General features: G+C 39.6%; 2 protein-coding genes across 22 annotated transcripts in view; one reads left to right on the forward strand and one right to left on the reverse strand.

Annotated features, from left to right (window-relative positions):
- The window catches only part of LOC111250292 (uncharacterized), a 13,167-nt gene extending 8,097 nt beyond the window's left edge, over nt 1-5,070 (forward strand). For 4 of the 6 annotated variants that reach the window (XR_015319440.1, XR_015319441.1, XR_002673282.2 and 1 more), the window contains 3 exons: nt 515-741; nt 1,954-2,081; nt 4,296-5,070. Coding sequence is in view for 1 of the 6 variants with exons in the window: in XM_022805335.2 (XP_022661070.1) it covers nt 515-577 (63 nt within the window). In the remaining 5 variants the exon portion in view is untranslated. Of the gene's footprint in view, nt 1-514; nt 742-1,924; nt 2,082-4,295 lie in introns of those variants that run through there. The other 2 variants (XR_015319439.1, XM_022805335.2) reach the window with 2 other exon arrangements.
- Nucleotides 1-23,702, reverse strand: part of LOC111250262 (proton channel OtopLc-like) — a 55,782-nt gene that overhangs the window by 30,418 nt on the left and 1,662 nt on the right. For 4 of the 16 annotated variants that reach the window (XR_015319437.1, XR_015319436.1, XR_015319435.1 and 1 more), the window contains exons 1-10: nt 21,728-22,091; nt 17,258-17,355; nt 14,566-14,749; nt 12,604-12,863; nt 9,051-9,162; nt 7,395-7,602; nt 5,216-5,334; nt 4,679-4,789; nt 4,287-4,443; nt 3,875-4,041 (exon numbers count right to left, since the gene is read on the reverse strand). Coding sequence is in view for 11 of the 16 variants with exons in the window: in XM_022805255.2 (XP_022660990.1) it covers nt 3,875-4,041; nt 4,287-4,443; nt 4,679-4,789; nt 5,216-5,334; nt 7,395-7,602; nt 9,051-9,162; nt 12,604-12,863; nt 14,566-14,749; nt 17,258-17,355; nt 21,728-21,793 (1,482 nt within the window). In the remaining 5 variants the exon portion in view is untranslated. Of the gene's footprint in view, nt 1-3,874; nt 4,042-4,286; nt 4,444-4,678; nt 4,790-5,215; nt 5,335-7,394; nt 7,603-9,050; nt 9,163-12,603; nt 12,864-13,955; nt 14,493-14,565; nt 14,750-17,257; nt 17,356-21,727; nt 22,104-23,702 lie in introns of those variants that run through there. The other 12 variants (XR_002673277.2, XR_015319438.1, XM_086977859.1 and 9 more) reach the window with 11 other exon arrangements.

The following is a 23,702-nucleotide window of genomic DNA, read 5'->3' on the forward strand; positions in this document are numbered from 1 at the left end:
TACACTTAGTTTATCAGTATGAAGATAAAATCTTCCATATTCTTTATATATGGACCAGGGATAAAGAAAGGCATTATTTTGCTGTAAAATCTTGATTCTTCGACTCAACGGTTTATTGGATCTTCTCACCAGGGATTTGTTTCAGATAAGCTGTACTAGAGTGCTTCTCTATGAAGCAGATGTCATCGTATTAGATTTAGAGAGTTCTCTCAAGTAAGGAGAAAATACCTGCATTTTTATGCTATTTTGTAATTTATGTCAAAGCCTAGTATTGAACATTATTATGAGGATTGGCAACTTCATAATTCAATTGATTTGAGCATATTACAAATACGAGCTTTTCTCCTGATTATATTAAATACACATTACGGTGGAATTGAATCAATAACAAAATGTTGAATTATCTAAGTAACACGAATTTAGAAAGACTCAAAATTTCACTCATTTTCGAGGCGAGTGCTCATCATTAGCCCTTGATTTTTACCATCGTCTGAAATATTGCTTAAATTTTCAGGTATCTGGGCGATGTACGCAACATGTCGACACGTCGTGGCCAAAGCTGGGTACTTTTTGTTAGTCCCAGTCGAAATGGGCAGTTTGAAGCCGCAGATCAACGATCGCCAATGCGTAACTTGTCTTTGCGGATGACCTCGCAGATTGATCTTATTATTGCGGCTCCTATATTAAATGATGTTGAATGAACATGGCTCTTAAGTGAACCATTTATTGTACAGGAATCAGGTGAGGAGTCGAGAACTTGCCTCGTTGTTGTCTGTAGTTGATATAGAGACAAAGCATTGTAAAGATGTTTACGCGGTGTCGATGACAACATCTATAAGCATGCACATTCATCTTCTTAGGAAACAATGTCAGGTTGGCCTAGTTGTGGAATGGCCTAGTTGAGGAAGTCTGTACCAAAAGCAGAGGCCCGAAAAAAAGCTAACGCATAAGTTTAGCTTCAGATCAAGCCTTCAGGTTTGTGATTTGAAGGTCTGAAGACATACCTCTTCCTTTAGACAGCTCTCGTGGCCATCGCTTGTTAGCTATGCTAGCAACCGTAGTTTCTTGCTCGCTCACAAGGGTACGACTGCGAGAACGAGGGTCGTTGTAACAGCACCTATTTGCCCCTATGAACAGGTTTCAATAACTAAGCTTTATTACATTAAAATGCGGGTACAAGTAAATAATCAGTAACGAGCCAAACGTAAAAGAAAAAGAGGCTTACACTTGACAAGTAAGAAGGTGATTTGCCACCGTAGGGTAAAGCTCATCGTTTAGGCATTTACTAGGCAGATCATCACGATGTACTGCTTAATGGTCTAATTGCATTGTTTATCATTTTCTGAAAGATAAGTTCACTAGTAACGATTTCCTTTGATCGAATACGATTCAACGGCTAACATTTGCAACAGTAAAAATAACCTATGGCAAACGCGTAGGTAATTATTATTTTACAGATACGTTTGGAAAAGCTAAATCGCCGTCAATTTGGAGTTACGTTAAGCATACAAGCGACTCAAAAATGTCTATGGTGCCAGCAGCACACTTAAGTTAAAAAGACAGTACATCATTTCTGTAGCAGAACTATATTTCGGTAGCAAATGTGACATATTGTCACATTTGCTACCGAATTCTTATTACGTATTAGTATTACGTGAGTGATCAAGGGTCAATTGTTTACATACAGAAAAACGTAACGACTCCATTGCTATCTAGACAAAACTATAATCTGACTACTTGATGTTGTTATCTAAATACATTAACTATCTATTAGAATAAATAACATTACTAAGAACAATCAATTAGAAATTAGAAATACGTGAAGCAGAAAATGAAAAGATATACGACTATGCACGACTCAGAAGATATAAAAGATTACAGAAATATTACTTTTTTGTCCAATTTAAATGTAACAACCTTTTAGTTTTTCTTGCCTTCTATCATACATATCAGGTATTTCGTTCATAAAAGGACTTCCGGGTGCACTCTGTGCACAACTAACGTCATCGAAATATGAGCATTCGTAGCGCGTCGTGCCTATCACACCAGATGTGTGACTTTTCCATCTATGGCTTCTCAAGGTAAGCCGACAGTGGGATATGGTTGCCCGCCAGCTGCCATAAGAAGCATAATTACAAGGACTTAGATCGAAAGAACAAGCGTACAATTTAATCCAAAAAGTAATTGAGGAAAAATCGCGATGAGGCCTGGCCTTGTCATCAAGAAACTGGCTCCATAGGTTTCTTCAACCCGTTACCTCGAGTTGAGAAACGCGAGATAACGTGCTGCATTCACCGTTTTATTTCAGACGAATATCTCCTAGTACTAAAGGCAATGTTTATTGCAAATACTACCATTACCTTACATTCGAAGCTACTTGACACTACCAGTAAAGTCTGTCCCTTCGCAGCACCACTATTTGCTCGCCTAATTTCTCCTCGGCTAGCGGTAGAGATTTAACCATGCCTCATTTATGACGATCACGTGCTTTAAGCGAATTTCCTTGTTATTTAAGCTTCGGCAAATATTTCGTAGAAGACACCACACGCGTTTTCAACTGCCTAAATCCGACTGATGGGGGATCAATTTTTTACTCAGTTTTCCAAATTTTCAGTATTTGAACTATAATAGGGTTCATGCTCGCGGCAGGCGTTCTCGTCCCTCTGAATTTGACGTATTGTCACATCTTCGCTGTTAACACTTTTAGGCTTGTCCTCAAAACCTTTACACCAGTGTTTCTGCTTAAGGCCTCGTTCCATAATGCCTTTATCAACATTTGATAAATTTCCGCAGCGCTGTAGCCTTTGATGAACAAAAGCTTGGCGTAGAATTTTGAGACTAGAAAATATTTTTCTTAAGCTCACTAAAAAAATTTCTAGAACACTGAAATAATTATTAGCCAACGCTATTAACGGAGTATAGCCAGATTCGCCCGTAACAACGTGATCCTTCTTTGCACACACCAGCGGGAGAAGTAGAAATACACTTATATCATAAAGTGAATGTTTGATTGAAATTTAATCAATCCTTGACTAGGTTCACTGAATTAATATTCGTCGCAGAGTGACCAGGTGAACCGTTGTTACCATATGACGGTAAGCTTCAGTCCCTGACATGCAAACTAGTCTTGATGCCTTACGTTCCCATGGACCCAACAACTCCTAGACATCGTCATAGTCTCAGTCACTTTAGCCGTTTCTGCTTGTGAAGCAAAGCCAATTAACAAGCACATAAACGTCACTGACTTTAATTACTCCCTTGTTCTATCAATCGGAAGCTTTACAGGCTACATTTAAAGCCTTACCTCAATGCAAGGCCATCACATCGTTTGTAAAGTTACTTGTTGTTAGTATGCAACCTATCTCAACAACAGCATCTAAAAGCTAAAGGGACCAATAAAGAAACAGAAATAAAATCGTTTTGATTACTCGAGCAATTTCATCTTGTCTCAGCTTTGATCCTACGGACATGATAGCCAACACGTATACTGACTCGGTTTTTTCAAATCTATTACATGTTTATTAAAATGTCAGCCCCGCCAATCCAACTACCAAATATCTACGTATATGGCCAATTGTCCTCCTAGGAAGCGGCAGCAACCACTTGTTTTGCCTTGCGGCGGTATTTTATATCTAGTATTTAAATAATGCATATATAATAAATGCATATATATGCAGCCTGTTCTAGCGCCCTAAATGTTGACACTTAACAAACCACCATCGCTATTCCTCGTCAGACGTTTCTATGAATAATCCTAGAAAAATGAACACTTATTATTCATGCAATGTCGATCACGTGACGTATTTGATGCGTCAAATTAAGATCAAATAAACAAGCCTCTCATGAACTAATTCCGTTTTCTATGTAGACTTACCCTGGCTTCTAGATGAGCGTGACTTGTATGATGCGAGCTGGTACTGCCGATATTAGTCCAGATAATAAACCATACCCCAGCCATAATAATGCTGAACTCGATGGTAAAAGGGTACAGATAAGCGAGTAGTGGAAGATTGGCTGGGAGGCTTGCTACGCAATCGAATGCTGCACGTCTCCATGTGGCGGGATACGACAATAAAAAAACGCACAAAAGGGAAAAGTTAGTGCGATTATTTAAGGTTGTCAAAATAGTTTAAGTGCTACGATAACCGATTAACTTGATGGCGCGAACCTATCAACCGAATGGTTAGATCGCCTACAGGCAGCTGCGATGCGTTCAAGCAACAGGTCTCTTTGACCCATTCGTTTTCCTAGATTGTGGTCAGTTGCTAAGCGCAAAATACACTTGCCATTTTCAGAGACGTGAACTACTCCAGCATTTTCATCCGTGCCGCTATGTGAAGCTTGGGCGTCAAGGATGATCGTGCGAAACCAGGATATGATGGACGTTGCAATTATATGCATAACCCCAAATCGTGCCCATGGGGTAAAGTGGTTTATGATAATCTGCAATATATGTTAGCAAACACCATTCAACGTATTTCGTAAGTACTACTTGGTTCGAAAGAGATCAACCCGCTGCTCGATTTTGAAAAAAGAGGAAGTCGGTTCGCTATCCGCATATGGAATTAGGTATTTACAAATACTATGCGTCTCGTAAGAGGAAGCGTATTTGCCAATCTGGGCAATGAAATGGCAATATTTATGTGATCTTGGTCCTAGATTTCACTCGTTTACTTACGTGTGAATACTTGAACACCATAAAAAGCTGGTAGAAGCTATACAGTGGTCGAAGGACGTGCAGTGCGAGAAACCCCCCGATGTGACAGACTGAGGAAGGTTTAGTTATTAACTGCAAGAACAAATACATGAATTGTACTCATCGTATGAGTTATACCCGTCGAAGCTACAAAATAGCTTAAACCATACGACATAAGTGTTTGATAAGGAATTACGCGAAGAAATTTTTCAAACATAATGCGCTAATATTGGCTGAAACACGACAGCTGATGACTAACAATGAGTTTTTCGTACCTATTTACGACGTTGATAGTAGATAGGTTAGAAATAGAAGGCTCCTAAGGTTTTGTAAATTTGACATCAATATGTGTAAATAAAATCCTCCTCCCTTTTTATTCTTATATTAACTTTGAACATCAACGTAATAGTAACTTGTTTGTCTTACGAGGACGCAGTGGCTGTCACTGTCGCTCCTACAGCTTCGTTAGGTTTATTCAGTTAGGATCATTTTTAATTTAAATCGTATAAATTGTTTTACCTTTGCCAATATAAGTCCTTCGTAAATAAGGTGACCAAAGCAAAAGGCGGCCATCCCAGTCTTAAGGAAAAAAGATCCTGAATGACGGCCCTTTTGAAATCGATATCGAGGATAGCCACCTAAAATTGAAACACAGAACATTTTCGTGTACATTTGCTTGTCTATTTATACGATTCGCATAATAAAGTGAATTTGTTCGCCTATTCTATGACAGAAGCCTGAAAAAACCGGCTAAAAAAAGATCTCATCAGGTCTCAAAGAATAATTGGCTTAGCGTTCCGTTGAAGTAACCGTATTCAGGCATTTCTTTTTAAGCGTTAATGTATTTTCGAATAAATCTTTTCAACAATTCGCCAATGACTGCCTTTACTTTCACATCTTCCTTTTATTTGCAATCAAATACCAAACGAATTTTTTTTCTAATTTTTTCCACCAATGTCGTATTAAAACAGGGAACAAAGAGGATGACGTTTCTGTATTTATGCATCTCCCTTTTCGTTGAAGCTTAACAATTTGCGAAATGATTTGTGTTACCGTTTTCACGGCAAGAACTCTGCTCTCTGCGATATTTTTCTGAAAGCATTTTTTAAAGAAAATGGCTACCGACAGGTGGCGCCCTAAGAAATTCAGAATTAGAGGGATCCATCAGCGCCTATTGGCATGATCTAAGTATCGGGATGGTGTAGTACCTAGTACTTGACTTTTTATAAGAAGAGTTTTTTTTTTCATATTTTTCTGCTATGTTTTTTATTATTTATTATTATTATTATTATTATTATTATTATTATTATTATTATTATTATTATTATTATTATTATTATTATTATTATTATTATTATTATTATTATTATTATTATTATTATTATTATTATAAAATTAATAATTATAAAAATAATCATAATTGACGAATTTCATAACTTATGGTTTCCTCTATGCAATTATAATTATGCATCTGGACCGTTTAGCAATTTATCAAGAAAAAGTATTCGGATGCTAGCTAAAACGCGTCTTAATTTTCCTTGTGAGGGAACTCTCGAGGCACATGTATTTGCAACACCGTCATTTATTGGAAGCGCTGCAACGAAGCAATGCACTAAAGTAAATTCGGCAGGACATTCTTCAAGTAAATTGGTTTCTCCAACTGATTATGTTTTACGTAGGGCTATACAAAGTCTTTTAGAAGACCAAGATATCCTGTCGAAATGTATTCTTGCTCACAGCGAGTCTTACGTCTCCGTGCTGCATTCGTCCTGCTCCTTGTTTTCCTGCAGACAACACCTGGGTAGATAGACTCAAACACACAGTGCTGTGGCGATGGTAGGTGCTAGCAGGATTTTTCCCATCTTCACAGCAGGCTGTCAGGGAAGAAGTACAATGCAATACGACACTACAGCTGTACTCGGTCTTAAAAAGACTAGAATTTCGAATTTGTTGGCGCCATGTTTCCCATTCGTATGGGTAAATATCATTGATCTAAGATCAATAGGTTGGGTGTCATTGTGACTTATTTTACGGGGGGTTCTGTTGTGGCATGGCGTCACTACCTGTGAAATACGATCCACAGTGGGAACAGCCATGGAAAAGCTTTGTGGTACTCAAGTGCAATTCGTAGAATTTTCGCTTTACATTAAGTGTTTGCTGAGCACATAGTTGGTTACTCAGGTAGGGATAGCGCAACAGGTCTTAGAGGAATATTTAACAGCCCGTAAAACTTCAAACATTCATAAATGTGTAGTATCGATAAGGGAGAAGTATTTTCATCCCCGATGGAATCTATATGGAACAACCACGCGACCAACTTAAGCATAGAACGTATCAGATTTGTACACCTGTCTGCGCAACGGAACTTTGATGCCACAAACGTAAGTATTTTTTGTTATATATATATATATATATATATATGTATATATATTATATATTAGATGGTCGGTATCTATTCGATGTCATCCCAACGATGTTATAGGTAACGTTAAGGCGTGAGCTTGGCCCGCACTATTCCATTTGTTAATTGTCTTCACTTTTCGAGACTGTTAAGTCTTCACTCTACTGCGGCGTATACCGTCATAACCTGGTAATATCTTCGGGGCATCTGAATGTTTTATAGTCGGTCCAAGGCGCCCTGATAATAAACGTATTGTATAAAAAAAAAAAAAAAGTATTATATAACTTAAACCATTACCTTCTTCGTTTTGCCACTCCGGTTTATTTATTGTTTCGAGGACAACATCAGTAGTCATTGAGACACGGTCCGTATCGCGTCTATATCCGTCGAGTTGTTCCAATTTTTCCTTGATGCGTCGGACGACGTGGCTTTTGTAAAGAGCGATGTCCACTTGAAGAAAAATCAGCCACGCGATTCCGATCACGTATGTAGCCCATGAAAATATCTAAAATGTGATTAAAAAATAATATGATTTTGAGGATACTGGGAAGGTGATTGTTAACTCCTGCGAACTTACAGGAACTCAGTTGTATGCAATCGCAATAATTCCCATAAACGTATATATATATATATGCTTTCCAGCTACTGGTTCTGGGCCTATGTAGATGTAGAGGTGCATTTACTTATACATTTAAGATATAGCATTTGTTCTATTATGACTCGACCGCGCTTATCCAGGGCATTAGCTCAAGGTTGATAGTTTTCAGCGCTCTGTTGGCCCAACGTTACGCGATCTTCTCGTGTGGGTTGAACACTATTCCATTCTTTTTAAAGCCGACGTACAGGTCTCACAATCCGGCTTTTGATGATCAGGCGTGTTTTGCAAGAGCCCGCGGCAACAGACGCACACAACGAGTCCTCTCATCATCCTGACGTACACCCTGTTGTAAGCCTTTGGTCTCAGCTTACGTTATCAAGCTAGATGGTGCTTACATAACGCGAAACTAGCACAGTTCGCTGGACCTGCAGGAAAAGTCGGACTTCTCCGACGTATGATCTGGAACCATCCGGATCAATTAAGCGCATGAGATCATCCTTGTCGCATGGGAAAGCTAGCAAGGGCGTTAATCTTCAGGTTCTTCGAATGTTGCGCAAGAAACCTGCAACCCGAGCTTCAAACCCAGCTCCTCTAGCCGGAACAGTTTGACGCTCACCAACTTTCTAAATGTATCGCTAAATGACAGACGACTTTTTTCGGCAAATCTACTTCCTTCGAAAAAAACATTTATATGGTTTCATGTAAACCTTTCTTATGCTTCTTCTTCACCGATTTTGAAATCCCGCGTTTGGCTTGATTATCCACTACTTGCGAGTATCTACACGCCCATTTTACGATCTGATCTGGTGCTTATTTGCGAACAGGGCGTACTTCTCAGCTTATCGCTTGAGCTTCCTCCGGGGGCGATTCGATATCAGCCAGTCGTTCGAGAAACTGCGACCATATCGCTAGCAATTCCACTGCTGTCAGCAGAAGCGGAGCGAACTGACTTAGCTTTGGCGTTTGATAGCAGGGACGAGCACTCAGCGTTCACATAACTGTAGCTCTATTCAAGCATTAAGAATATCTCATCTATAAAATATAATACTGTAATAAAAGTTTAGACATTTAAAATACAAGTTTTTTTCCTAGGAATCATCGTATGGGTCCGGCAAGAACAACTTAAAATTTACATTAATAGCCTTCCAGCCACGCATCTTATTTGACCCAAACTTATTACTAGCAAACTTATTATTGTGATAAAAATAAAACCAATATACTTACATTGGACATTCGATATAGGTCGGCGTTTTAGTGGATGTACAGGGCATATATATTTAATCATACATTATATAGGAATCATTGCACTATTAGGGGTGTGTAAATGTCAATGCTTGTAAATATGGACTGCTTACCTGGTCAGCGAATCTTGTGGCTTTTACGCTGGAAGAAACGAGGGAAAAAATCGTCCCCAGAGAAACAATGAAGGACGCATAAATGACACTCATCAACGCAAACAGATTTTCTCTGTAATAAGTTTAATAAAATTCAGATAAAACTGCTATTAATTATCTTGCCGTATCTATCATCTCTCAACTATCGAACCAATCATACGTGCTATGCTGGAAATCGATGCATACTGCAAAATGGTGAGCACTAAATGACCATTGGATCGTGTTATTTTTCGAATCGATTTCCGCACTCTTGAACCTGTCTCGCATAGAAACCACAGATCTTACGGCAGTGTCCGATTTAATCGAAGAAAAAGGCTGAAATTACTGCTGCAGGCCTCGCCATCGAACAGAAAAGGTTTATTGACTTATTAACTAATATATTTGAAATCTTCTAATTAGTTGAAACTTTTCAAGTATTATACCGCACGTCCTCTTTAATACAGTAGCATTAACTAGAGGCCGTACTAACTTATGACATAAAATGAAGAATTACCGCTGTATAAACGCTTCACCCGATTGAATTTACTTGCTACGATTCTTTTGACAGCGTTGAGTCGGTAGCCTTTTTAAAGAAGGATGCTGTTTCTCGGAAGTGTCAGGCTGTTTATCGACAAAAAGGAGCTGAGCGGATACAACGAAGCTGCTTGGCCCAGTTTTTGCGTTTCCCGAGCATCGGCTGGTGCCTGTCCGCGCGAGTTACAGACATGGCAAGCAGCTAACCTTTCTGGCTCAACCGTACCGTTGATAAGGATTTATATGTTTTACGTATTCAATCTAAGAGTCCAAACGATGTTAGTTTCTAGTTCTACTTGTACAGCTGAATAATCTTGTTCCTGCTCTCACTAAGAGGAGCGAGAAAAGCGCGAACCGTGGAGGAGATAGAAAGGCTTCCTTCTTGTCGCTTGGATATAGAAGTTGATTTTCTGTGTGGAGAAATACGCATTCAGGATGCCAATCCTTTGATTTTTCTCTACTTTCTTGCGCCTTTTTTTACACACTCGTCAATGAGGGGAAGATACAGGCGCGCCTACGACAGGATGAACCAAGACGTGCAATATGTAAAAAGACAGGAGAGACATACCATATTGGATGGCGCGTCCAAATTGAGAATTTTTTTATACTTTGGTTTGAGGCCTAAGCAATAAGATATTTAAACAAAATGTTTTGCATATGCTACAAGTGAAATTTCTGGCGCTCAGAATTATTCAATACAGCCACTGTTCACCATAATTACAGTTTCATCTTGCGCCTCAAACTACTGATGGATATTCATATATTTAAATACATAATAATATGTGTAAATAAATGATAAATATTTTTTCTTTAGTTCTCAAAATATAGTTGTAACTGTGCGTTAAGCGATATTGATACGTACAGACTCGTCAAGTATGCTACATAAGAAAATTAACGGAATTAAGTTCTCAATTGACAACAGGCCAAAAATTGGCTAAAGAGTTGAAAAGGTACTAAATATCGTTTCTAAAAAACGTTATCTCATTTAAATATTCTGACTATCAGTTAATGCTCTACTTTCTAAAACGTTCGCTTGTAAAAAAAAGGTGTATTACAAATGCCCTTTTGATGGTCGTTCGAGCTCTCAAATTTTAAGCTGGCAATAGCGTCTCAATTTTGGGCTAGAAAAAATATTAGAAACTTATCTTGCGCTGGGCATTGCTCAAAATTTGAAAAAGAAACGCAGAATTTTACACCGTGACGTGTTTGTTTTCTCGATGACAACAAGCTGGCTTCCTGGCGCTAGCAGCCAACAATATATGCCTGTTACGAGAAACTATGCAAGGGATATTTATGGTGTATTTGTTGTTACTTTCTACGGTTCCGTTTATTGTTATCATTACACAGTCGTAAGTTTCTTGTGGAGACTTTCTAAATATTAAGGCAAACCTGCTTAACTTGATGTTTGCCTCATTTCGAGAAGGGTGCCCTTATCCTTCCATCGGTTGGTATCTTCCATCGCCTAGGGGGTTTGACTTCACTTCGTGCTCCCCATACACCGTCGCGATTTTTTCTTACGCGTAACGGATATGATCCCGCTGTTCCCAAAATCAACTGACGTGTTACACTATTTCGGGCGTCCTGCGCCATCGAGGCGTCCTCTATGAGCCCGCGACAATACGCCCACACAATTAAGTTCTCAAAGGACCCGAGTCACATCTGTCTGTTGTTGCAGCAAAAGGGTCAAATTCCACCTCCTTCGAAGGGTGGATTCGTAGATTCCTGATCAACGGACAGAATAGGAACGTTCTCAGCTTTCTCCTGTAGGCTGTCACACGTTTCAGCCGCGTACATACTCTCGTTCTTTAGACCATATTCCCCGGCAAATATCTGTCTGGGTGGCCTTGATAGCAGGGTGCGAAGACCAGATCTTTACTAATGTTCGCAGAATTGGTCGAGCTCCCCTCGAACTGGCTCGACATACGATTCCTTCGTGGAACATGAAGCGAGTTTTGCGGGAAATACCAGGGAAACAGTCATAATCATCCACGATTTCCGCCACTCACCGGAAGCTTGTTAGGTGATATCCTATGATCGACACACTAGCAAGGTATTTTTGGTGCCGGCCAGTGAACAACCGAGCTAGACAACCACAATTCCTATTGGTGGAAGGTGCGCGTTATGACGTCTTTTGGAGCAACGCTAGAATTCGCTCTTTGCTGGGCGCAATTTGAGAGCGGACTTCGGGTTTCTCCGTCTTTCGCTCCGGACAAATCTAATTAGTCGGCGTAGAAATTCCCAGCGAGTCGGTTTCTTTCGAGGAAAAGCGCTCATACCAACTTTTGCACGTCTCCTGTGCACCGGATTCGAACCGAGCGCAGATCATTCCTAAAAAATATCCGCGTGGACCCCTCATGGCCTAGTCCGGTGGCTGTCTTACTTTCTCTACAACCCGCTGGCACTCCTCGACCCGTCGGTTTCTTCCCGTCGAATACTAGCGGCGGCGGGACGACTCCCAGTTAGTTATCCGTTCTATAAACTCGTCCCCGTTTGCATCATCCGCTACCCCATTGATGGCACCAAAATCAAGCGAACCGCTTTAGCTCCGTCGTTTGCTGGCCAGAGCGACCGCTTCACAGTTACTTTCTTTGATCTTACATCGCTACAGACGTGTAATTACTGATAAATTAATATTATAATCTTTGCATCATTACAATACGTATGATCGTATTCGTGCAGCTCAGTATGCAGAGTCTTACAAACTGGTGACGCACGCAATTTACGTAGGTAGATGTGACACAAATATCGACCATATTGTCCTAAGTATATTACGTATTTATCCTGTTTTTAGCTTTAACTGGCTTTTAAAATTTGCAACCGTTTGTAGTGCCTAGAGTTCGAGAAGTGCAGTTAACACTGTACAATTTTTTTCTGCCCAATTAAATCGGCTTAAAAACGAGCAAGTTTACATTTCTATAAGGTGTTATTTACATCGTTCTGGAAAAATGTTATTATAAATCAACACTCATATTTATTCGCTTTGTTGCTTACGTTAACTAACCTTGTCTTTTCTCTCATTGTGTTCGTGCTGGAATTGGACGTGACGATCGTGTCATCATATGTCGGTTCCTTACCGGAATTACCATTTTGCATAGAGACACTATCACCTGGTCGGGCCTCTCGATATATGACCCTCGATGAAGAATGAGGTTTTGAGTATGCTCGGTTCGCTAGTTCTGTCCCTCCATAGGCAAATACACCGTCTGTCAGTTTTGTGCCAGACAGGTTATTTAGGTCGGCTTCACTAGACGAGAGCCCACTCTACACGAGAAAAAGCAAGTGTTTAATTTGATATACCTAAATCCTAACGACACTCTGTACTTCGACAACGTCTGCGTCTTTAATTCGTCCTTTTATATTTTCATTGTCTTTGAAACTGGAAATATGAAAAAAGAATTTATATAGAATATAGGCTGCGGAGACTGACCTTACTTTTTTCACGCTTTGATACTTACGTAACCTGAGGGGCCCAGTCTATGAAATTCGTGATATAGCAGGAGATACTATCATAAACAACGACTCTAGCATGGACATTGAAATGTACCTTATTATGTCGATCATATGACTCATATAATATAGATTTTTATACCATGTAGACTTTTTGCTTCTATGGTTAATGGCCTTATCAGGTATGGTTATGCAAAAGCAATTCCATTGTTAATTTGACGCAGCATCGTACCGCTTTCATCATACGCCATAGAAAATCTTTCTGACGCAAGAATGTGTTCCTATTTCGGTGTTCGAGACAGAGAAAAATTTAGATTGTTCGGACAAGCGGCCGTCTTCGTGATAGGATAGTGCATAATATATTTTCCGACTAAACTTAAGGACACGTTGTGGCCTAAGTTCGAGGTCGTGGTCGCACTTTCTTTTGTGTTGAAAGCCACTAGTCTGGCTGAATAGCTAATCGCGGTACGGGACGGAAAAATTCAAGCATTTAGTATAAACTGACAACATAATACTTCATTGAAAAAGACCACGTTCCGATTCTATAAGAGGCGCGATTATCAACGTAACTCGGCTTTAGAAAGAAAAATAGAGAAAATTTGTTTGATGGAACTCATTGAAAAACAAAAGAAATGATGGCCAAGTTAGGCTTCACATCCCTATTTCGTTCCCATCAACAAGTGCAATCGAAGTTCACACTGACGCCGAGTTGCTTTGGGCTGTTTCTCAACGTGTCACTGAACGTTACGAGTCCTTGTCAGAGCGGCTGGAAAGCAGGTAAACGAGTTTCTGCCGGTATTACAAACCCAAATTGCAATTTCAAACCTTCGACGTGCGAAAAACTTATCTTTTTTTCATTAAAAGCTGACGGCGCCTATACTTAGCCTAAAAATCGTGCGTACGAACCCTGTAGCTGGCCTGTGGCGTCAGACCCTTCAGCCGCGGGAGGCATCGTGGCGTAAGAGTTGCCATCATAGTTACTATCTTCTTCGCTCTTAATAAAGGATGTTGAGTAATTTCAGTTTAGGAGTTACTCTAGCAGGAGGACACTGAGCTTACCAACCGCGAACTTTACTACTGTGAGACATCTACCGCAGCCATGGAGAATGCCAAGACATGGTTTAGCATTGATGTTAACAGTTGGTCTCAAATTGTAAATCAATCAGTATTTGTTGTCGACAGAAAGCAAAGCATGACCAGACGCATTGAACCGTTTTCAAACAATTGCTCTTAATTCTAGCGTGCATCCTCTAGCTTGTCCGCATTTTGGCCTGCTCGTAGAAAAACGCCGTGACTAGTGACGATTGAGTCACGGTTGGTACGACAAATATTGATATTATTTCCAAATACATATGCAGAGAATTATACTAAAATATCAATGGTTGTTCTGTTAGGCCCTGATAAAAGAAACATCGATTTCAAGTTAAAAGGTCCTGCGAGCTAAAGTATTTTAAAATGGAAATCATCATCTCGTGTTAAATTATCCCTTCCCATATACTCGGGAGGCTTCCCATACCATTGACTGAAGGTTCTGAATATTCTGGCTGCTGCCGTTTTGAGGTAGTTGTTTAGTTGGTGTCCTGCGGGGGTTCTGAGAACCTCCTTTGACTGTGGAATTGATGGGGATGCTGGAAAATCTTCGTCGATATCGTGTGTACACGGGCGAGGACGTAGCCAGGTCCACCTGTAGCCGGCCTCGTCTTGAAATATTAGGTGTGAAAAAAATAGAAAAATATAGCTGCAAGTAATGGTAAAGGTAGTAAACGTATAACTATAATTCTACAATTATCGAAGAGAAACTACAAAATAATCACATACCAGCAGGGAAAATCTTTATATTAGTGCAAAATATCTGCTTTGCATTTTTGATCAAGGCTGAAAGTTAAAATACAGAGATAGAAAAGTTAGTTTCACGCCGCGCTGACGTCTTGTTCCCTATCATGCTCATTGAAATATGTGGTTAAGAGTAAAAGAAGGGCCTTCATGCATTAGATTACTCTGTAACTTTGAAATTAGGAACTACGTCATACCTAAAGTAGCACGTAAACATCGGCATCAATTATAGACAAGGTTTCATTTATTTACTTTTCATAATAGTTCAATCACTCGAGAAAGCGTAAGACCTATATGCGGTGGCTTAGTAAAGTAATCGCAGAGAATGTGCCTATGGATCAGCATTCATTCTGATGTGGCTGACCTGCGATGCCGTCGAAACGGCTATTTCTGAACTGTATGGTCGAATCTAACTCGGACTCTGATGATTAGGATACGGGTAGTATCTTATGCAGACTCGTATCCGAGTAGGCAAATGAGATCTGCACAATTTTCCAGCGCAGTATGCGCCACACAGATCCTAGCTTCTGCAGATTAGATAGGAAAAAACATTATATTTACTGAAAGTGAGACAAGATTCCTATTTGCATACGCTTTCACAGCCTAACAGAAAATCTGCAGACAACTCTGCTTACATCTACCATATCGCCATGAATGCACGACTTCTGTTTGGATATATTTGCGCAGGTCTGCCCGGTTACAGGAGCGTTCAGTCTCGTGCAGATAAACAGCACGAGAAACAGATCTTTTTCTAATACCTCTCCTTCTGAGTCGGCAGCGAAAACAGTCGCAAAGCCGAACCCACTAACGAACTAACAAACGTAGCTGTATGATGTCTCACCTGCGTACGCCTAGCCCCGTTCCGTCACGCCATGTACAAACACCCAGATTAACATTAAGCATCAGAAAAAAACGGAAGAAGTGTTCAACTTTTATTTATGTTAAATTGTTTTTATTGCGGCTGCTCGGGCGCACATCCGATTGTACCGTGTACATTGAGGTGTACTGGTAGACTGCCTGACCGGCGAACTGACTGACCTACAAACTTTTCCAAATGTTGAACTACACAAATAGTCCGCTCGGGAGACAGGGGAGATTATTGCGGTGTCTCATTTTGCCGTTCCTGGCTTGACGCAGCTTCTTTTCAGTGAAAAATGACAGACATTTCGATCGATCTCGACGATTCATTCTTTTTTATGAGTTTCTGGCTTTTCAGAGCTATAAATGGAATAATATTTGGAAAGCGATGACAGCGTATGACGGGCTGCATTTAAAATTCGGCTAACGTAAGCCGCTACGTAACACGTCGCAAACGAGACACGATAATTATGGACTTTTAACCTTGATCACATTGGCAAACTATTGAAGTTATTATGCTCTTTTACTAAACTATAAGCGGATTAAATGCCTTTTCATTGTTTTTACGCCTTAAGTGAAAAAAAGGCCTAACAAGATAATGATTTATCTAAACCAAAACGAGACAGACTTTACGAAGTGCGCTTTAAATATGTACTTTACAGTTCCTACTTTCTGTTAAATTATAAAAACATATCCATTTTCGGCGCTGTTAGCTTCCAGTAAAACTGTTAGTAAACAACTTACTTGTAATGTTGAGTGGCAATTGAGACGAAAAAAAGTTTCGTTCTCGAAAAGTTGCGCAATATAATTAGGTGTTAAACAAGAACCGCTTTATAAATGTTTCTATCCAGGATTCTAAGCTTCAAGCGCCTTAGTGAGCATAACGAACATTTAAATTTAGGGCAGTTTCAACATATTGTTGTTAATATTTACATACGATATCAGGATCGAGACGATTTGTGACCCGCAATCTGCGTGCTTCCAGGCGCTTATATAGTACAGTTAATAACAGCACTGAAATATTTTCCATGCATGTGTTTTTTTCCATATTTTAAAACGTACCTGTTTTTCCACACACTTTTATTTAACTTTTGTGACTCTATATAGCGTCGTTGTTTGCAGTGTTGTAAAGATAAGCACAGCTTTAAAACTGGCTCAGCGTGCGCTCCCACTTACTACATACATTATAGAATCAGCCAACGCCGTAGAAACAAGCATGCTATAAACACGTTTGCAATCTTGTTTTTCGCGCTGTCGATTTATTTCTACGGTTCTAAGTCTGAACACGAACCCTAGTGACAAACTGCCTGTGTAACCACATAAGCGCATTGACCAGTTACCCCAGCGTCTATCGCTTGAAGCTTGAGACGCAATTCTACTGCTGTAGTTAGTTGAATCTAGTTTCCGATGGACAACTGTGAACAAACGCTTTTCACGACGTTGCCTTATCTGTGCAATGCAATCTGGTGGGTTAGGTATGCCAGGAAAGAATGGGCGGGAAAGATATATTTACATACCTGTCAAAGGAGAACTCAGAAGACGAGGTTTTTGGACCCTGAAAACGATTCGACCTATCGTCAAATACATCTCCTAAAGAACTTGCCCTGGGAGCGTTCTGAAATGTCACATTTTCAGAGTTCATTCGGGTACGACTTTAGTTAAACTTTTGCGACATTGCTGAAGTGGGTTTGCTCGATTCCTTTTTGCACGAGTTTTGCTAGAAAAAATGAAGATCTTTTCAGCGCGGAACAGTATTTTCTTTCTAAATTAATCTTGCACTGTTTCAGCTATACATAGGTATACTTCCCTCCAGTCGTAATACGTCACATGACAAATACACTACCCAGTGAGAAACTGTCAAATAACAGATCTGGTTTGTGGACCGCAGAACAATGTGCCATTTCTCTCTCTTCAACAGTATATTTACGCAATGTCACTCTTTTTTACTTGAAGAAAATAGGTACCGTTCTACCATTTCTACACAGATTCGTGCCCTTATCTTAGCTAAACAAAATCAAAGAAATGCGTGATTGGCGGATTTGCAATTTTATTTATCCCAAGCCTAGTATATATACTGAGTTTTTTTACAATGCGCTATTCCTTATTTAGTCTTCTACGTATGCGCATGCGCCGGCTTGAAAATTCAAGATGATCTTTCTAGCAGCCTAGTTGCCTATATATGACGTTATAGAATTAGCACATAGAATGATCAAATAGCTCGGGCTACCTTTCATTTCCTATTCAAATACGTCTAAGTATTGGACTCTTTATCGAGCTGTATCTATCCAAAGCGAGATGCTCATCAAATCTACATGTTGATAACCCACAAACTTCCCTTCCGATCGAAAAGTCTCTCTCGAGACTATTGACGGTAACGGTCTAATTCAATGTTCCATAGTATCCAACGCCCCTAAACTTAATATACTATCGAAATGTAGAATTATTTTGAAACAGCTCTGCACTTTACAATTAACTGTGCCACTCTGCGCATTAAATTGTTAAAAAATAATATCGTTATAAGAAAATGTTATGGTCGCTGTGTCAGATGAGTCTGTGCAAACATTCATTTTCCTTTTTTTTTTTTCTCATTTGGTCTAAGCCGTGTCGCTATGTTCGCTGATTGTTCATTGTGGGTTCACTTGTCCTAATCTTCTAGATAATATGCGCTCTATGTTTTGAGTTTTACGTCGGGGATCGACGTTAGGCATTACATCAAATTTTTTAATTGAAGTTACGCGTTGTCGCCTAACTTCGAATTCGGGCATGGACACAGTTGGTTTCGTGCTAGGAGCCGTCCAATGGAATACCGAGCATAAAACTTGAAACATTATGTGGGCTGCATTTGAAAATCAGTAAATGGTGTACCTTCTAGACAAGCGTTTCAAGTCGAAGGCCAGTTTGTATATATGGGTTTAGAATCTTTTGCAATAAAGCCGCGTCCTTTAACCAAGCTTTAACTATTACCGTCCCCATTCACTTGCAAAATAATTTAACATATATTTAAAACCGCCAGGACAATCTGGAAAGTTGCTCGACTCGTAACTTCGATGTTTTTTATAGAATACTGCTAATATTGGAAATTACCACAAAGGGTCATGCCTAAAAGCACATTTATTTCAAGTCTAGTGGAAGACAGATAGGAGTGTGTGGCCTACTTTGCAAAACGATGTTGATTTTATTAAAAATTCAGAATTTTAAGGTGTATACGGGTCGGAAAGTTAGCGCAGTCTTCGTTACTAATTTTTTTCTTTAACTAAATATAAAAAAAAAATGGGCCCATATGAAATAGCAAAGTTTTTTGCACTTCATCAACCTTTTGTTGAATTTTGAAGAAGTAGGATCACCAGCTCGTTTTTCTATTGCCGTTTTTCTGTCCCAAAGCTACATTTTCAATGGCCAAACTAAACGATACATGTTATAAAAGTAATCTAATTTAAGTTATATTTCATAACCATTTTAGGGGCTACATGGGTCAAGGTGGGGTTCGAGAGACAAGAACGTCAATGACATATGAAATCGGATGGCGTCGGTGCCAATTTCACAGAGATATTCAGGGACAAAGTGGCTTCAAAAAACCACTGAGCTGCGCAGAAATACGGATATACGTGTACACCTCTGTTCGGACTAAGGCATCGTAATTTTGCGTATGTCGAAACAAATTTTGACAACATCAGTGGCGTATTATCATATTTCAGCATATAATACCGCTGAAATATGCACCAGCTTCTGACTATAGATCAGAATTATGGACCGCATCGTTATCGTTTCTTCTTTCTTCTCGAACAAAACGTAACTGGCGTACCTTGATTAATCATAATCTTTTAGCTGCTTGATCTAACAGCAAATGATTAAAAAGCAGTGTCTCGAGCCATAATCACAACCCTTTTAAGAAAGAAACGCATTTCTCATTGCGCTTTGCTGGATGACTGAGTGACGGCTTTACACGAAGTTTATATAGGTCCACCTCTGAAGCTATGTAACCGCTCCTTTGAGCTATGTAGGCTTATGGCATAGGCGTCTTTCATTTATCTTTTCTCAGAAGTGAGCAACGCGCACAATTCGGCCTAAGGGATATTATAGAAGGGTCCTTTACTAATATATTGGTATGCTCTATTCTTGCTACACCGGTTGTTTCCAACGGTAGTGTTAAGTAAAATCTTGTCCTACGTGTAGGTCATTCCAAGTCTATTTCCTTCTAATTTGTACCGTGTTTTTCTCATATTTAGGTAAGCGAGATGTTGTTTATCTCAAATGTCTCTTACAAACAGTTTTTTTTTTTTATATAGCTCAGCTGTATACTCTACAAAGAGCATAAAATCTTGACTTGAAATTTTGAAAAACTGGGAGTTCCTAAATATGGGTACAGAGTACACACACGATGTAAAGTTTTAAGAGATGGCCACCGACAATATTGCGACCAGTGTTCAATATCTCAAATGACGGATTAACTTGAATGACGGAAGTTTAGGTTTAGGGTTTTGTCAAGTTCCTTTAAATCAAATAGTTTTTTGGTCTCTGTAGACCATGGACTTTGGGAAATTATACCGAAGTAAGTAGCTGTCAGGACAAAATGTACTCGTCATTCCATTTCGCCGTTCGGCGACAATTCTGATAATTTATTAAACAGTTTATTATCAGTACTATAGGCTGCGATGGTTTTTGAAAGTGCAAAACGTTAAGACTGAAAGGCTTGATACTGTTCGCGTAAAGTGTAGACATCTTATAAGAAAGGGTCATTTTACTAGCTTTACGGTTCTGACCTAGAGGCTATTTTTACGGTAAATCAGTTGCTCGCTCGATATCCCAGACATGCCATGGAGTGGATAATAGATCTATGCCTGCATATACGGTAGAATATAAAAGACTATTCTGGGCTCTTTCCAAAAAATGCATGAACACAAGCATTGAATATAGTGAGAAACATTAGAGATTAGGGGGTTTACTTCAGCGACGCGGATTGTTCACATCGAAAATAGAAGCACGTTTGTCGAAGACTAAAATCTTCTGGATGACACTCTGAAGCTTGATTAAGTTTGTAGTAGCGAATTTGTAGTAATCAAGTGTCCTGTGTTAAGAAAGCGATTAGCTACGAAGGGTTGCACTGTAAAAAATGACATTTTCTTGTTATGTTTAACTAGAAAAAACTTGAAGATACTTTTACTGAAAACATTGGAAATGCTAAAATTAAATAGAGAACTAGGATTATTTCGAAAATTGTCATTGTCGGTCCCAAGCTGCTATGGACTAAGCTAAAAGACAAATGTAATACTCTGCTCTTTTCTCTTTGTCACTAATATCAAAGGAGCAGCAAATCGCTTGTGGCAACTGGTCGAACAAGCCATTGTATGCTTCGTTCTAATTCACGAAACATGCTGGCGCGCTAAGCATGCCCGCACTTCATTCATACATATTATAAAAAAGTGTATCCGATAGCGCGTTTTATCGTGTGGCATCTTCGGCCAAAGGTTTAATATATAATGAGTAGAGACGACTGTAGCAGATGATGAGACCTTTAGCGCAAGACTAACTCTAGGGCGCTCGATTTAAACATTCAAATTTATATGAAATTTTAATATTAACAATAAACACCAAAAATTCTTACAATAACATTACCTCTATTGACAGAACTTCTGTGTAGAGCCAGCAAATAAGCTGTTTTGAGTAAAGTGCTTATTTCTCGTATACAAAGTTGTACCGATCTTCGGTGAGCTACTCATTTGTGCTAACAGAGTGAAGTTCGATAAAAGTACAATTGGAGAATGTATCTTATTTCAAGAGTAATCCAGTCGTAATAAGGAAGTAGCGATTTAATTATATCTCACAATTGCGACGAGCCTTCAAAAGATTGCTTTTGCTATTTATTTACTTAATAATTTCGTAAAAACTGCGTTTCGCAAAAGCCATATACACTGTTTGTTCCTACTTCAAGCCTAACTGACAGTGTTTCAATAGGAAAGCTTTTATGTGTTCTACGTGTTTAATCTTACATTGTCCTTGAAAGACGGTTGCTCAAAAATCATACGGGATAAATCGGTGTCGATTGGGGCATCCATTAGAGAAGTAGCATAGTATTTACGATTCTACCGAACCTCACAAGAGACCCTCGAAAGAGCCAAAAACAAAGACGGAGAAAGTATCCCAAGTGCTTCTATTAATAAAGTAAAACTAAGAAGTTTGCCGTAGATGCGCATTGCATGTTAGTGCACGCGCTTAGAAAATGTTCACTTTCACGCTAACAGCTTCACTATGTTCAACGCCAACAACAAACTGTTTCAATGTTCGTAGAAATATCTACTAGGGTTATGTAAAAGTAAATGAGATGAGATCCACCTTAGCTTGCTATATACACACACTACGATGAAACATAGGAGATTATTGCGGATTTTGTAGAAGGATGCAAGAAAAAGGATCGGGTGAGCTAATATCGTTTATCCTTGATCACAGTTAGTGGAGTCTGCGGATAGGAATTTCGAATTAACGCAAAGCCTACGACGTATTAAGGCCTGATTGTGATTGGGTCGACGACGGTTCGCGTCGCATCGTATCAATGACTACATATATTGTATATGGAAAAGCTCGTTCAAAGCGCTATTTGAACAATGTTCTCATGTATGAATAGGACATGTCTGATGCGAAAATACATTTAAACATAGTGCAACTACTTTTTTCTACTACATCTTTATTTGTATAGGAAGTATTTTCTATACATGCTAGATAGGCTATCTGCCGAAAACATGTTACACTGTGTTGTTCTTCGAAATGCTAACAAGGGCATTTCGACTTGAGTCCCGGCAAAAATTTACTAATAGAATTGATCGACTTAACCGTGTTTCTTCATACAGCCTAGCACGTTTTTTTTTATCTATACGGTTTTACAAGCGGTCATAGCTGAACGAGATATTTCAAATATAAGTAGAAATTGTGTGAGTGTGCTGACAGCTTTCTCGGGTCAAGAGTAGGCGTGCGTTCTAACAAAGCAAATCCTCGCTTACATTCTGGTGCTCGTGTTTGGAACCACCTTGGAGAAACCGACTAGACTAATGGAAGCTGCGACTGACCGTGGACAGGCTTGTGCTCAGCGGTGATTTCGGCCGTATGGTCAAGGAACACCGGCTTGAGTTCCAGCAATTTTTTCGACAAAGAACCCTATTTTGTACGTCAAGCAATTTCGTATATGTCGAGCCGATCATAATCTACACAGCGTCCGTATCGAGGCAAGGTTTAGCAAAGGATAGAAAGCCTCTAGAAAATATCCTGAGTTCGTTTTCGAGAAACGTAGCAAATACAGGGTACGGCCCTTAAATTGAAACGGGCTTTGGCGGACTGTCCGTCATAATGGATGTGCACTTATTTTCCACATCTGGCACCAGACAGAGGAGCGTCCTATGAGCAACACTGTGTCGTTTTTGTAATTTACGCGGCCTTTAGTTATTATCCCATGCGCATGCGCTGGACGAACCCCTAAAAACTCCTCGGGTTACCACTAAATCGACGGTGTAATGCGTTGCAAATGAGTACGCGGCTGCGGAGGAAACAGAAGTAGGTTCCAGCGCAGCACAACAAACAATCCACAATGGAGAAATAACAGCGCGAGTTTTAAGGTTAATCGCTGCCGTCCATAAGGGCACTTTTAACGAACCTCGTATTTTAATTAGGACGTTAGTGGGCAAATTTAATGCAAGTCAGCATACAAATGTGAGATAGATAGAGGCGCTCCTCGAACAGTAAAGCCCAGAGATTCGACCCGTGTTGGTTACCATTATCCCGGCAGAAGGCTGTATTCGATTTTTCTCTGACGATAAGTTTGTTGTCTCTGAATGCAGGCGTAGAGCGCATAAATGATCGCTGGCTTACTTACGATTTCAACGATATGTCTATTGTGGGTAGAAACAAATTTTCGACCGAAACTTATGTGCCGCGTGTGGTGTTTAGCGAAAGACATATCAGGGTACGACACTTCCT

This window comes from Varroa destructor, unplaced genomic scaffold (genome assembly GCF_002443255.2).
Source record: "Varroa destructor unplaced genomic scaffold, Vdes_3.0 BEIS01000001.1, whole genome shotgun sequence".
Classification (NCBI taxonomy): domain Eukaryota; kingdom Metazoa; phylum Arthropoda; class Arachnida; order Mesostigmata; family Varroidae; genus Varroa; species Varroa destructor.